The sequence below is a fragment of the Synchiropus splendidus genome, chromosome 7 (genome assembly GCF_027744825.2).
Source record: "Synchiropus splendidus isolate RoL2022-P1 chromosome 7, RoL_Sspl_1.0, whole genome shotgun sequence".
Classification (NCBI taxonomy): domain Eukaryota; kingdom Metazoa; phylum Chordata; class Actinopteri; order Syngnathiformes; family Callionymidae; genus Synchiropus; species Synchiropus splendidus.
The window spans coordinates 12,577,545-12,591,307 of record NC_071340.1 but is presented as its reverse complement, the minus strand read 5'-3'; the positions used below and the strand labels follow the sequence as shown (position 1 = coordinate 12,591,307).

At 40.4% G+C, this 13,763-nt stretch overlaps 1 protein-coding gene across 3 annotated transcripts; it reads right to left on the bottom strand.

Moving 5' to 3' along the window:
• Window positions 1–187: 187 nt before the first annotated feature.
• LOC128761996 (excitatory amino acid transporter 1-like) lies at window positions 188–13,467 on the bottom strand. 3 transcript variants are annotated; one of them, XM_053869699.1, is made up of 11 exons: window positions 13,125–13,465; window positions 12,514–12,548; window positions 12,257–12,445; window positions 11,244–11,381; window positions 5,972–6,176; window positions 4,778–4,820; window positions 4,082–4,350; window positions 3,784–4,017; window positions 2,760–2,954; window positions 2,230–2,364; window positions 188–1,620 (listed from the first exon to the last, which is right to left on the bottom strand). In XM_053869699.1, the coding sequence occupies exons 3-11, from the start codon at window positions 12,438–12,440 to the stop codon at window positions 1,413–1,415; spliced, it is 1,611 nt and encodes a 536-aa protein (XP_053725674.1). In that variant the 5' UTR covers window positions 12,441–12,445; window positions 12,514–12,548; window positions 13,125–13,465; the 3' UTR covers window positions 188–1,412. The 3 variants fall into 3 exon arrangements, with proteins under 3 accessions (XP_053725674.1, XP_053725673.1, XP_053725676.1); XM_053869698.1 differs by lacking the exon at window positions 12,514–12,548 and having other exon boundaries at window positions 13,125–13,464; XM_053869701.1 differs by lacking the exons at window positions 188–1,620; window positions 2,230–2,364; window positions 12,514–12,548 and having other exon boundaries at window positions 2,855–2,954; window positions 3,784–3,826; window positions 3,918–4,017; window positions 13,125–13,467.
• Between the last annotated feature and the right edge of the window lie 296 nt (window positions 13,468–13,763).

Here is a 13,763-nt window from a genome sequence, read left to right as displayed (position 1 = left end):
AAACTTAGAGTTATTATACGGGCACCATATCAAGTTGTTATGACCAAAATTACGATTATTGTAGTAAGACCACTAGACTTTTTTCTCTCTAGTTAATGTAATGGTTCATTCTTTAAGTTTAAAGGTCAGCATTATTTTGGGCGTTGAATGATAAAGAGCCATTGAAAAAAGCAATGATTTTATTGCTTTATTTAAAAAAAAGGAATGTGCATGACAAAAACTAAAGCAATATTTTGTATTGAGTATCCATTTGTGTCACACTGATCCAGCGTGTCTGTGCACTGTTAACCAAGGATCATGTCCTTTTCTAAAGCAGTAGTTCTAAATGCAAGAACCATTTAAATGCTTTACATTGTCAGAGACACCATTTGGTACATTATATCCCACAGATATGTGTTGTATAGAGAACCGCATATACAATGTTTGTTTTTCTGTTTTGATAGGATGCATTGTAATATCACAAAATCTACAGTCATTTTACATTTTATCTACATTCAGCTATACATGCAAATTATATTCTGAATGATCTTCTATACAAAGTCAGAATTGTTACATATAATCAACTACAAAACAGCCCTTATCACTAAATCAAAAACTATAAATGCTAGAGATTTTATTAGTTCACAGCATGTTTAAACAGTAACTCACAAACACTAGATATTACTGCCTCATCAGAAATATAGGAGGCTATTTCATATGAGATACACTCTCAAAGGAGATTTTGTTAAACATCATAGTCAATTACTATTTAATGATCGTATTACCCATACTTCTATAAGTATATTAGTTAATAGCGTGTTGGGGGAAATCATTTAAGATGAAAAAAAAACAAAACAAAACACAGATTCAGAGCTATTTGGTATAGAGCTAAAAACTTAATTTGGATTTCAGGTAGTTGAACCTAAACATATGATGTGCCATGTTGGGTCTTCAAAGTTCAGGGGAGTAAATGTATGTGCACATTATCAATTTCAAAGCTTCTAAACCACCTCCTTCATTGTTCCATGCATTAAAAAAATAATCTGTGGCGAGCACATAAATGAAAGTCTTTCCCTAAACACACTTCAATGTGTGTTTTGTTTGGTTAAGACACATTGAGTCACAACGTTAAAGCATGAACGCCAGCATGAGTTAAGAGTCGACCTCTAGTGGCAGAAAAACGCCAGTACAGATTTAAAACGTGTCACCAGTAAACAGCTGCATTACATCCAAGTACCGTAAAACATCAACAGTGAAAAAGTGTGATACCAAACCGTCTTTATGCATACGGACTGAAAATAAAACAGTTGAAATAGTCTCTGAAATGGTGTAATCTAGACAGTTAAAGCATTGGTGCAAAAACTTTAAACAAACAATGTTGTCACGTAAAAAGCTTTTCATTTCGATCCATGCATCACGATGTCGTCTTGGCTTTACATCTTGGTCTCAGTGTCAGCTGGCCTCTCATTCTCATATTCGTTCTCCTGCTTGATGAGATGGTACGGTTTCCTGTCCGACTCCTCCACGACCGAGTTTCCCACCTCAGGGTCCTTCTTTTGCAGCTCGTGGCGAGACAGGTGTTCTACTATTCCTGCGCCAATAGAATCTCCGAGAACATTGGTAACGGTACGCAGTCGGTCCCTGGGAGAATGAGAAATGTACAACAATGAATGGGTTCAAGTCAGCAGTCACAGCCTCATTCATAATAATTTAAGCACCAGCTCTACAGTCAGTACCTATTTAACAGAGTGAGGCGAGGAAGGAATCTCACGGAAAGAAAACTGCAACCCAAAACCCCAGTTATTCAAACACTAGAAAGCATGAGCTCCAGAGATCTCTTCACGTAGTTGCACAACGTCGATTTTCCTTTTGTTGGGTAAACACTGTTGTGCTCAAAGAAGCTGACAAACTCAACATCAGAATATAAACATCTCATACAAATCTGAGGGTTCATGCCCTGAGTTGTGGAACCACAGAACGTCTTTCTGCAAGGGATCTGGATTATGTAAGTGAATACAAACCAGATGGATTAAGCAAAATGGAATGCAATGGCCCTGTCTCTGGAGTCAGTTGTGAATTCCAGATGACTATAGTAAAAACCCTTATTTTTCAAGCTACTATTTTTATCCCACAGCGGCGCTTCAGCATCCGGAGCGGCAGTTGGACTAATGATTAAAAACATGGCAATGCACATAAATAAGTTGTTTGTAACCACAGGCGTATGGTTAACAGCGGCGACCGGATACTTACAGGAACCAATCAACCGCAATGATCAGCGTGATGTCATCGGTGGGGAGGCCAACAGACGTGAGAACTATCACCATGGTAACCAATCCTGCCTGTGGGATTCCAGCTGCTCCAATGCTGGCTGCCGTGGCCGTAATACTTGTTAAATAAAGTTCAGAAAAGACAGCAAGAGATGTTTAATTGCCTGGAAACAGCAATTACAGTGCAACTGTTGGCGAGAAAGAAAGACAGACGTGTCCTTGGAGTGACCTCCCAGTGTCTCTCTGTTGCAGCTTTCAAAGGAGCCACACAATCCATTGTCTTGGCAGAAATACTATCCCTGAGCAACTTCAAATAGCTCGACCGGCGGTTTGGTAAACCAGGGAGCTACAGTTTGGAGATTCATCATGAGGGTGACGTACAAAAAAAGAGTAAAATGACTTCTCTAAAATACATTAGCAGTCCACAGATTGAGTTTTTTTTTTAGTGAATTAATAGCAACACACCTGAGAATTTAGAATGATGATATCAAAGACTAGAAACGTATATGTTACCTGATGGTGAGAATCTGTCCAAAGTTCAGGTCATAGTCATTAACCTGAGCAATAAAGATGGCTGCCAGGGCCTCATACAAGGCAGTGCCGTCCATGTTTATGGTGGCCCCCACAGGGAGCACAAAGCGGGTCACACGTTTGTCCACATTGTTGTTTTCCTCAAGACACTTAAACGTGATTGGCAAAGTGGCAGAACTGCAGAGGAATACAGCACAAAAGGGATATTTTTAATGACTTGAAGAAGCAGCATGACGGATATCTCCTATTGATGGTTAATGAAACGGTACCATGTAAAGTTAAATCTGTTGTTGATGTAGCCAACTACCGTAATTTCTGGACTATAGAGCGCAGTGGAATATTAGCCGCACCCACAAAATTTAAGATGATAAATAGATGTTCATACATAAGCTGCACTGGTCTATAAGCCGCAGGTTCAGTGGTGCTGTCTGCGCTGTAGACAGGTCAGTGGGGCACCAGCTTAAAAACGCTATTCAAAACTAGTTTTGAATACGGGGTCCACCATCGAGAGAGAGGAAATAGCGGAAACAAGCAGCGTAATATGGTGCGTCTTGATTTATCCACACTGCTCTCACAATAGACAAGCTGCCGGGATCAAGTCAGCGGCCAAAACCCAATTCCGTTGTGTTCAGGTCCGACTTTTGAGCCGAGACAGCGTCTCACATCTTTTAATCACATCAAAGCTCTCAAGCCCTGCGCTGTTGCCTGCGTCCCCAACGTTCCGACACCACTGCCGGTCTCAGTGGTTACTTCTGGATTCCAGACCTCCAGGAGATCGACTCCACAGCTCCGTCAAGGGAAAGTAGCGGCTTATAGTCCAGAAATTACGGTAGATCTTTTAACATGAGTTAGGGTGCATTGCAAATCATCAGAGTACATGTAAACTGTACTGTTGGTCCAAGAGAAGTATTTAGATCGATTTACGAATTGCAGGAGCGCGACAAAAGAAGAAACGTGAAGACTGTGAAACCTAAAATGAAGGGCAGAGTCTCAGCTCGTCACATACCTGGAAGATGTTCCCAGAGCAGTGACTAGTGCCTGCATCAGCCCTGCAATAAAGGCGAAAGGATTTTTTCTGGTGATGACAAAGTAGAGCGAGGGCAGGACCACAATGGCGTGGATGAGGAGACCGCAAATCACCGTCACTGTGTACATGCCCAGCTGCCCGCCCATTGTTGTGATGTCTTCCATCTCCAATATTTTACCAGCAATGAGGAAGAGGATACCGACTGGTGCATACCTGTAGAAGAGCGTTTTTGTTTATGACCGATAAATCAATGTTTGGTAGCCATTTCAACACCTACCACATGATGATGGCCACCAGTCGCATGATGGCTTCGTTCAGACAGTCAAAGAAATCCTTGAGAGGCCGCCCCTGTTCCCTCATGCTGCCAATGATGAGACCAAAACACATGGAGAACACCACCAGGCCAAGCGCGTTGATTCCGTTCACTGCCGATGGGACTGGGATCAACTCCTCTTTGGTCAACTCATGGCTCCCATTGGGCGCCAGAATAGTGTCATTCACAGTCATGGTCACATGGATGATTCTTGTCGCGTACTGTGTCTTGTACTAGAAATGACGACAAAAAAAAAATGTGACTGTTCAACAACACTAACAATTTGTTATCAGCTGAAGCGTGTGATTGTCAGCCTGGCCACTGATATTGAAAGGAAAATAAATGTATCTCTCCCACTCATCTTTTTAAATGTAATTAAATTTTGATTTCTTTTTTTATTTTTAATGATATATGATACACATTTAGCCTATGAAATGACAGTTTTGTTTCCGGTCAGTAAAATCAGTTTCCCACAAGCATGAATTCACGATTTGGACTGTTTTCTGTGTTCTTCTTTGAAGTCTGTGCCTGAATTGAATGCCACAACAGGAAGTCTTAATCTCTGATTCTATAGCGCTTTATAAAAGCATCAATTGACAAGCCAGACCAGAGGGACAAAAATGTAAACAGGATCAGTGAGAGACGAAAAGAGAGAACTACCTGTTTGGTGCAAGCCTCCACGATATTTGGGGGGAACATGTTTCTGAAAATCAGAGCAATCCATTAACAACCATCACAACATCTGAATGTATTTTGGACAAATAGAGTGAAGACTTGGTTGCTGTGATGAAACACAGAACCATAACAAAGCCACATTTCTTTGTGACACTGTCACTGAACGTCACGCCGCTTACAATGAAAACAGGATTTCAGCCGGATTGGTCACAGGCGAGCATTCAAAACCTCATCCAATCTTCGAGGATGAAATCTCAATTTAGCACGCTGACCATATTAAGAGTCGCTCTGACATTTCAGCTATCGCAGAATCTGACAAATTCAAAGCGTTTTTTTTTACGTTCACTTCAAGGCCAGATCCTAGAGATTGATGTTTTGATAACATTGCGGAAGACGAAGCTTTTTAAACCTGAAGGTCTGGATTGCATTTCATGTAATTGCTCGGAGTCACGAAAGGTTATAGAAGCTCTTTCAGACATATGAGATCAATGAAGTGCAGACTGTGAAATAAATCAGTGCCAAGACTTTTGAAATAGTATTCAACGCCGTACACCTGACACCAAAGTTATAGCTATTGAAAAAGGACGGGTGTGGGAACACCCATGTGACCACTCCATGAGTTCATTCATCCATGCGTATATGTACTATATATATATATTACTAGCTGTGCTGCAGAACCATGACTCAGCCTTAACTCTGCCCACCCTTGTTGCAGATGGAGCAGGAGAAGCTAAAAACGTAACAGTAATAGCAGTGTATATTGAGATGCTGATGTGCTAGGTGTTTTATTAGGTCATTTTTACTAGGGTTTTTTTCCCCAAAATTTTTATATATTATTCTATTTTTCACAGCCCAAACATCTCCCAATTCTAGAATGACCTGAACCACTGTTTTAACCTTCCAAACCAAAGAAGGAGGAGAAGTGCTATTTTCTCTGGAGTATTTGGGTAAAAGAAATGTATCACAGCGCTTCACGATGTCCAATATTATAGTTATAAAGTCCCTATATGACTATGCTTGAGCGTGATGACAATCCAAACACTCAACATTAAAATTCATAATACATCAGTATGTTACCCTCTTACTGTACTCACTGCACTTAGAACGACAGTACACTCCTGAGCTTCAGTCCTGTTTAAGTCGGATCATTTATTCCCTTGTCAATAATGATGTGTTTACCTGATGAGGTCCATGAAGGCATCGGCAGGGCTAACCTTCTCCACCTGCTCCTTCTTGGAAAACTCATCCTTCGACCCTTTTCCAGGGTGGATGATGAGCACCATGACAATCCCGATGAAAACAGCGATGACGGTGGTGGTGGTGTAGTAGATTACAGCCCTGAGGCCCATTTTACCAGACGCTCGACTGTCCAGAGCAGCCATGCCTGTCAATGACATGATGTTCCAGGGTTGAATGGACACTGTAGGGCTGCTCTCTGATACAGAATAATGACACTACTTAAACATATATGGCTATTAAATGGTAAATTGTACATCACATTCAAATGTAATAATTATTTTTGAACAATGCATTTCCCCTGAAAACAAGCTGAATTGGATTTAAAAAAAAAACACCAACATTTGTGAGTCGAGATGAATTTCATCAACATGCTTGAAACACAGGAGCATAGATCAAGCCTGGGAAACTTTGCTCCAATTAAAGGGTGAATATTTCAACCCTCTGTTGCCATCTTGCAGAACACAAAAAGAGATGAAACACAATCCCAGTGTATTCTTGGGACAACAACACTGGTGTAGCTGCCTGTGGCAGATCGAATATAAAAGAACTTGTTTATGAAAGACTTCCAGTATGACAAATACAAAGACCACAAATAGTATGAGGAATATGTGTGACAATGTTTATTGTGTTCTAAATATCATTCGGAAAAAAACGACTGCAGCAGTGGCTTTTGAGAACGTATGAGTTAATGTGTAGTTTTTGCTTGTGACAAGAGTTATGCAGCTTACGCTCGCCCCTACCAGTATGGTTTCCCAGTGAAACAGAGCATGAAAAGAGAAACAAAGCAAATTCAATGGCTCCCCCTGACCTAATGTGATACCTGCATCCTCCCACCACAAAAAATGCCTGTATACTCCACATCACACAGGTGGCTGTAAAATTTTGAAATTTTCCCAAGCAAAAGTGAAGAAGAAAAGCGATCCATTTTACCCGAGTGATGTCATTAAGAGCTGCGCCATCAGAGTTTTATTTAATTTTATCACACCATACACCATTAAAGTTGTCAGCCCTTTAGCTTACTGAAGTTGACTTCTCTGTCAATGAACTGTAGCAGAAACCGGTAACTTACATAACAAAACATGATTTTTCTTTTTCTAAAGCAAAAAGGAAATCCATAAAGGATCATGTTATAATCATTATTGGCAGAACAAGATGTGAGATATGTGAGCGAAATATCACATATCTCACATCAAGGGTGAATGAAAAAAAAAATCCAACATTTAACTTTATATTCAAATACAAAAGACTTGGAGGAGGCTAACCTGCTAACCAAAACAAACCTATTTTTAAAGCCAGTATGTCAAAAAATGCAGCCCACATCCAGCAGTGAGACATAATCAATGCTAATTCGGATTAATCCTGATCATACCAGATCACAACAGTGCTGCCGTTTCATCAAGCCTGACAGTGAGGTGTCTGTTCCTGCATATGGCCATGCGTTTATTCATTGTTGTAGAAGGTGTCAACAGAATCTATACACCAGCAACTGAAAAAATACATCCAAATCCTATGTACTTTTCACCCCTCCTCAACACTGTTCCCGAGTGACCTTTTCGCCTTTCACCCCGTGTGTTCCCCTTGAAGCCCCCCCACATTCACTTCCTCACCTCCCTGTGCTTATTGCTATTGCCCCCCTGCCTTTCCCTCCCTTTCTTTCTGCTCCTACTTCTATTTCTTTTCTGTCGGTCCTGGGAAAACTTGTTGACTTAGTCAGCTCTGCACGCACACAATGATCTCCAGCTTGTTGTCCGGGCAACAGCGGACGCAGCTTCACCAATTCCATCCTTTAAAAAGACTGAAAGAACAAAGATTGAAGGACGAAAGCAGGGGGACTGACTTTCTTTCTCATATGGTGAATGTTCATCAAACACAAAACTGAGGCCACTTTAAAAGGGGGAACCACTGAGCTCACAACTGGAAGACTGTGAAAGGTAACCAGCAAGTTGGAGGACAGTCACCACTTTTTACTTCAATTGAATTTGTATTGTTTTGTATGATGTAAAACATTTCCGTGAATACATTTTCCAAAAGCTCATCAACAACCACAAACCCACCTCATCTGAAATGTGTCAGATTCTTATTTAACATATTCATCATTAAATTGTATATGATAGTCATACAGGAAAAATAACCACAGACCTTACGGCAACAATGTAAGAAACAGACTTTTCAGTGTTCACTATGATGGAATTCAAATTTACAAAGTGATCTCATTGGTTTTAGTTTGACATTAAGGCTGATTAAGATTGTGTATTTCTAGGATGACGTTTTTCTCTTTCTTTTTTTTATCCACCTTTGGATGAACTGTTTTACGAAGTAATGGTGGTCAAGACCGAACAAAATCCTTCATTGATCTCACTTGTTCTAAATATCTTCTTTAAACAGCAAAGGATTAAACCCTAGCATGTAAGGACAACGCAAACACCAATGTCAGAAGATTAGAGATAATATTCCCACCTGAATCAATTGACTATAAAGTAAAAAAAAGCAATGGTTAACGTTACATTATCATTTGTAAGAAGAAAGCCTGAGCAGACAAACCAAAATATACAGAAAGACTGTACAGAATGTTTAGCAAAATGTTGAGAAAATTAGAATATATCAGCCAAAAGAATCCCAAAAAGAGTAAATAGAGAGGATTTTTTATTGATTTACTGTTACTGGTATTATTTATGTGGGGAGATATTGCAAAAAAAAACTGACCAGATATTAGAATGTTGCCGATGCTTAATTACTGAATAACAAACAGCGTAACAATTTCTGAAACAGCGTGTGAAATACCAGCACTAGTAGCTAGAGGGGATCTATAATGCATTCAACCTATCATTTTGTCTACTCTCTTCCTGTTGCCAGGCAGAAACAAAAGTGTTGATGCTGTGCTTTAATTGCAATTCCTTCTTGCAGCAGAACTTCATGGGAGCTGTGTATTCAAACTTAGTGACACTAAAATCTACTGCGGAAACCTTTCCCCTTATTGAGCATAAGGAGAGCTCAGTGCTACTGTCTACCACTGTCATGAAAGAGCTTTTTCCCCGCATCACTGCTTCTCATTCTTCACACTTGTCTATGACAGCACACATCTTCAACAACATCTGTCAAGGCTGGACGACTCTGGTAAAAACACGTAGGAAACAATTCCAGGAAAAGGAACTTGTGATATAGAGACACTATCCAGGCGGCAAACCTTCAATGGATTTGAAACCCTCTTGGATGCTATCTAGCGCAGTATCTGCAGGCTATTCATGTGATATGTTTAAACCACACAAGTCTGGACTGACTTCCTTTTTCTTTGTGAAGCGTTGCCATGTATGCTAATCAATTCTATAAGCTCAGACATACGGAACAAAACGATGAGCATGATGACGTTAGAGTGTACTTGAAAACAAGTTTACACGCATGAAAAGAATGTAATAAGAATGCATGCAGACGCTTTGCAGTGAGATAATGCGCATAAGGAGGCTGGTGGTATTCAAAGACATCTTGCCTCTATAACCAGAATTATAAAGGCAATAAGGAGAATTCAAAAACAACTAAAAATGTCAATGAACCAAGAACAAAATACTATTTCTTTGGTGAAAAAAAAATCAGCATTGCTACTATAACATAGAGTAAGTATTGAGTAAAGCCAATCACGTGTTTTTTTTTTTTTTTTTTTAGCAAACATTCTTGAGGGTGTAGCCAGGTCACACTGCTCCAGATCACACGACAGACTCACGGATGTACACCAACGTGTACTTAAAGTGAATCATGTAAATATTGAGCCAACGGTTCCATAGGACAGACTGATGGTCAGACTGAAACAAATGTGCCTCCTGCCTAACCATGTTTGTATTTTACACACCATACTGTTTACAGCACTGACACCCACATTTGCACACTTTCCTTGAGTCACCGTTTCAAACTCACTGAATGGAAAGAAACTGAGAGCTGAGTACAGCCAATGTTGTAGTGTAAATGTAGTTTTGATACTTCCGATAGATACAGACATACCTGAGCAGATGGCATGTCGAACTCATGCCCCATGATATCATTCCACATGTGGTCTGCCATATCATTTAAGCAGTCATATCCCACCACTGTACAGTATATAAACGCATAATCTGAGCTACGTATCGGTCAGATTCTTCACTTTGGCTGAGGAAAGAAAATAAGAGCAGGGAGACAAACAAGGTAAGCAATGACACTGCGCTGATTCCAAAGAAGACTTTGTTGGTTCCAGCTGTAGTCATGTGACATGATGTCAGCAGATGCTGATGTTTTGCTCGACAGAAGCACAAAGCTGCTTATTATTTGTCACTGCTGGTCCTCCGCAACACGTCCAGGTGATTGGCGCAGAAGGCTGCCAGTCACTACCCTTCGGACATTTGGCTACTTTTTCACACCTCAGTATTTGGCAGAAGCCGACTAATGTTTTCCCACATGTTCCAGTCACAAAAAGTCCTACATTCCTGCCACAGCAGATCCATGAAATCATTTACAAAAGCACCTTGACACGTTTTGGTAGATAATGTAGGTGACTACATTAGTGTAGTGATAACATGGACAAACTTTACATGTGCCAATTTCCCTCATTCATAACTATAAAAAGCATAACAGCTCCAGGATGTTCAGTGAGCCCGTAGTCAAAATTACTCTCACTCTACTCTCTACTACTCTCAAAATATACAAACCATGTAGCCACAACACGCTGCCCCACTCCGCCAATGAGTGTGGACTGTACACATAAAGTCACAAAACAGCATGCGCGCATTTGTATGAGGCTTATTTTTAAAAACCTGCTTCTACCGCGTAACATAAAAGAAACATCAGTCAGACACGAACAGAAGAATAAAGTGTGCAGCAGATACCTGCCAGATGTGAGAATACCTTCATGCCTCAGTTATTTTAAGATAAGTTATTTTAAGATTTTAAAAATAACAGATGAAGCATGGAATCTTATTATTATAATATTTCCAGCAGTTTTTTTAAATGCCAAAAGAATGTGTCACTCAACTTTGTTTTAGCAAAGTTGCTTAGAAGAATCTGCAGTAAAAGGCAATATCATGAAGCTATAAGATGAAATATGAATTATCCAAAAGAACTCAATTCAAGAAAAGTATTCAGTGGTTTTTGCGTCTTAAAGAGGGGATATGGCAGTGGCAGGATTTTTTTTTCACTTATGTGCAAAAAAATATTATTATTTATTTTTTTATTATTATGTTTGAGTTCCTACCAGTGATGAGACTGGACACCAGCAGTGGCAGCACCAGCATCTGTAGCATCCTCATCAGCAGCTCTCCAGGGAACGAGAAGAAGAGCACCTCACGATGCGACATATTGAACGGTCGCAGAGCAAATCCAAGGATTATACCTAATAAAATGAAAGGAAAAAAAAGTTCTATTTAATTTGGAATTCAATCAGCAAATTAATAACTTTCAAACATCAGAAATGATGGTGGAGTATACACGATAAGTTAGGCTAGAAATGCATGTTTAAACGGTTAAAGTTTGGGTTAAAATGGTCCACAGCAAAGTGTCCAGTGGCACACCTGTATTCTGATCATTCTGATACATCCCTTTTGAACATTTCGTGAAAAGTGAGTGGTTATTCAGCGATCTTCAAACTATTTCCCCTCATAAAATATGATTTGTGTACTACAGTCCAAAGCAACAGCCAAATAGCATTCTGTCTTTCCATAGTGGTGTTTTATTGGCAGCCAGATTTCAGGAGTCACCAGAACTGTCTCTTTCAAAAGAACAAACAGAATTATGAGATCTATATCTCCTAGTATAAATGAGAACTAGCACTGGATGTATTTATTCAGAAACACTTCACGTTTGGAGAGAGACATGAAGTTGGTGTGTCAGCAGCGGGCAGAGCTCTCAATCCACCGATTGGTCATGGTCTGGCGTGACTCCATTGGAGCTGCAGATGTCCACGGATGTGGGTGGGCCAGGATCACTACCAACTGTGCAAGACCGTAAGGTTAACTGCTCTAGGTCAGAGTTCATTGACCTGGGTCAGAAAAAAGCCAGTTTCTTAAGTTCATCTGACTCCCATCCATTCTCTCATCCGGTCAGATTCCTTTCTATTCTTGTCCGTCTTCCTCTCGGCTAAAGTGAAGCTGGTCACGGTAGATTGATGGACTGGGGGGGTCGTGTAACAAATCAAAGCTATTTCTTTCCCTCATGAGATGATACAGAGGGCAATGATGTCATCAAACGTTTTGTCAACAATGAACTCACCCACAATAACTGCCGTCACGGTGAAGATCACAAAGGCATTTTTGGTGAAGCATCCTTTCACATCTTCTTTGGTGATGTTCTCCACTCTCTTTTTGGCCAGCTGGGACCGCGACTGGATACCTGCCCGAATGCGCTGGAGACCACGCTGGGTCATGTGCGGGTTTTCGTTGTTGCTCTGAGTCATGATTCCTGCAGGGACGCCAAAATTCTCAACATCTGTTGTGAACATTCTGGAACAAGAATTTATTTGCTCTTACTTGAAGCAACTTTTTCACAGCCTTGAAGCTCAGCGCTGATGCGAGTTTAGTTTAAAAAGAAAATCATCCTCTTAATTTTATAGAAACGTGACTAGAAACCAAAGACATGTCATGCAAATTACGTATGAAATGTTGTAGATGTAATATTTAGAATACAATCTTCCAGAAAGTAACTAATTAAGTTGAAAATTTTATTGTAATTGCAAATAAAAATAACATCTCAAAAAAAAAAAAAACAAAGGACATACATCTAAAACCAAAAAGGGTTTCGAATAATATTAAATGGAAAGAGGTGACAGCAATAAACAAACATCAGAGGTATTTGAAAGCTGTGCAACCTGTTGGACACTTTCTGTTGCGTAGTATTTCCTCTTTATTTTCAAAAACTAAGTCAAACATAAAAGGGTAGAAACAACGCGTTCTAATAATAAAGTGGACAAGATATAGAGAGCAAGAATAAAGACATGCGCAGACGGACTTCCTCGTCTGTACACAGCGGACACGTGGAGCTCCTGCGGATGGAACTGCAGATAAAACTCTTTTTCAAACAATTCTGACCGTTATCATAACAGGAAAAATAAGGTTACGAGAACATAAAGTCGTTTGTTTACCTCCAGTCGCGCGCCAAATCGTCGTGCGAGGGTCACTGTCCGGGGTCGACTGGGTGGCTGGTTTAAAGCCCGGTCCTGTGCAAGACTACAGTGACCACGAGCGAAGGCTGAGGATGAGAAGAGGATGGAGGAGGGAGGGAATGAGGGAGCTGTGGCTGGAGAGAGGGAATAAAAGAGCCAGTGAGAGGAACAGGAGAAGGCGGTGCTGTGGGGCTCAGAGTTCAGGCGGAGACTAAAAGAAGAGGAGGGGGTCGCTCTAGACAAGGGGGGGCAACCTCAGAAGAAGACAGAGAAAGAACCTTCTTGTTTTCTTCTGACCGTCTAAACCTTTCTTTCAAACTCTGTTTTTAGGAGTTCAGATCCCCAGTAGAACTCTAAAAAAAAGCGTCAATCCAAACGGGTTCTAACTGTCAACTGTTTTTGTAAGTTATATTTTAACACCAAGTTGTTCAAAGTCCAGATGGCTATCATTTATTTATGCGGAGTTTGATGCGCTAAAAGTGTAAATATTTGCGGATTGTGGTGTGACCACAGCTGTTGCTGGAGGCATGCGCGGATCAAGTTTGTAAAATACAGATCTGCACAATTCTACTGGCTAGTAAACCAGTATTATTCTATTTTTAATCGAAATGTGAATTC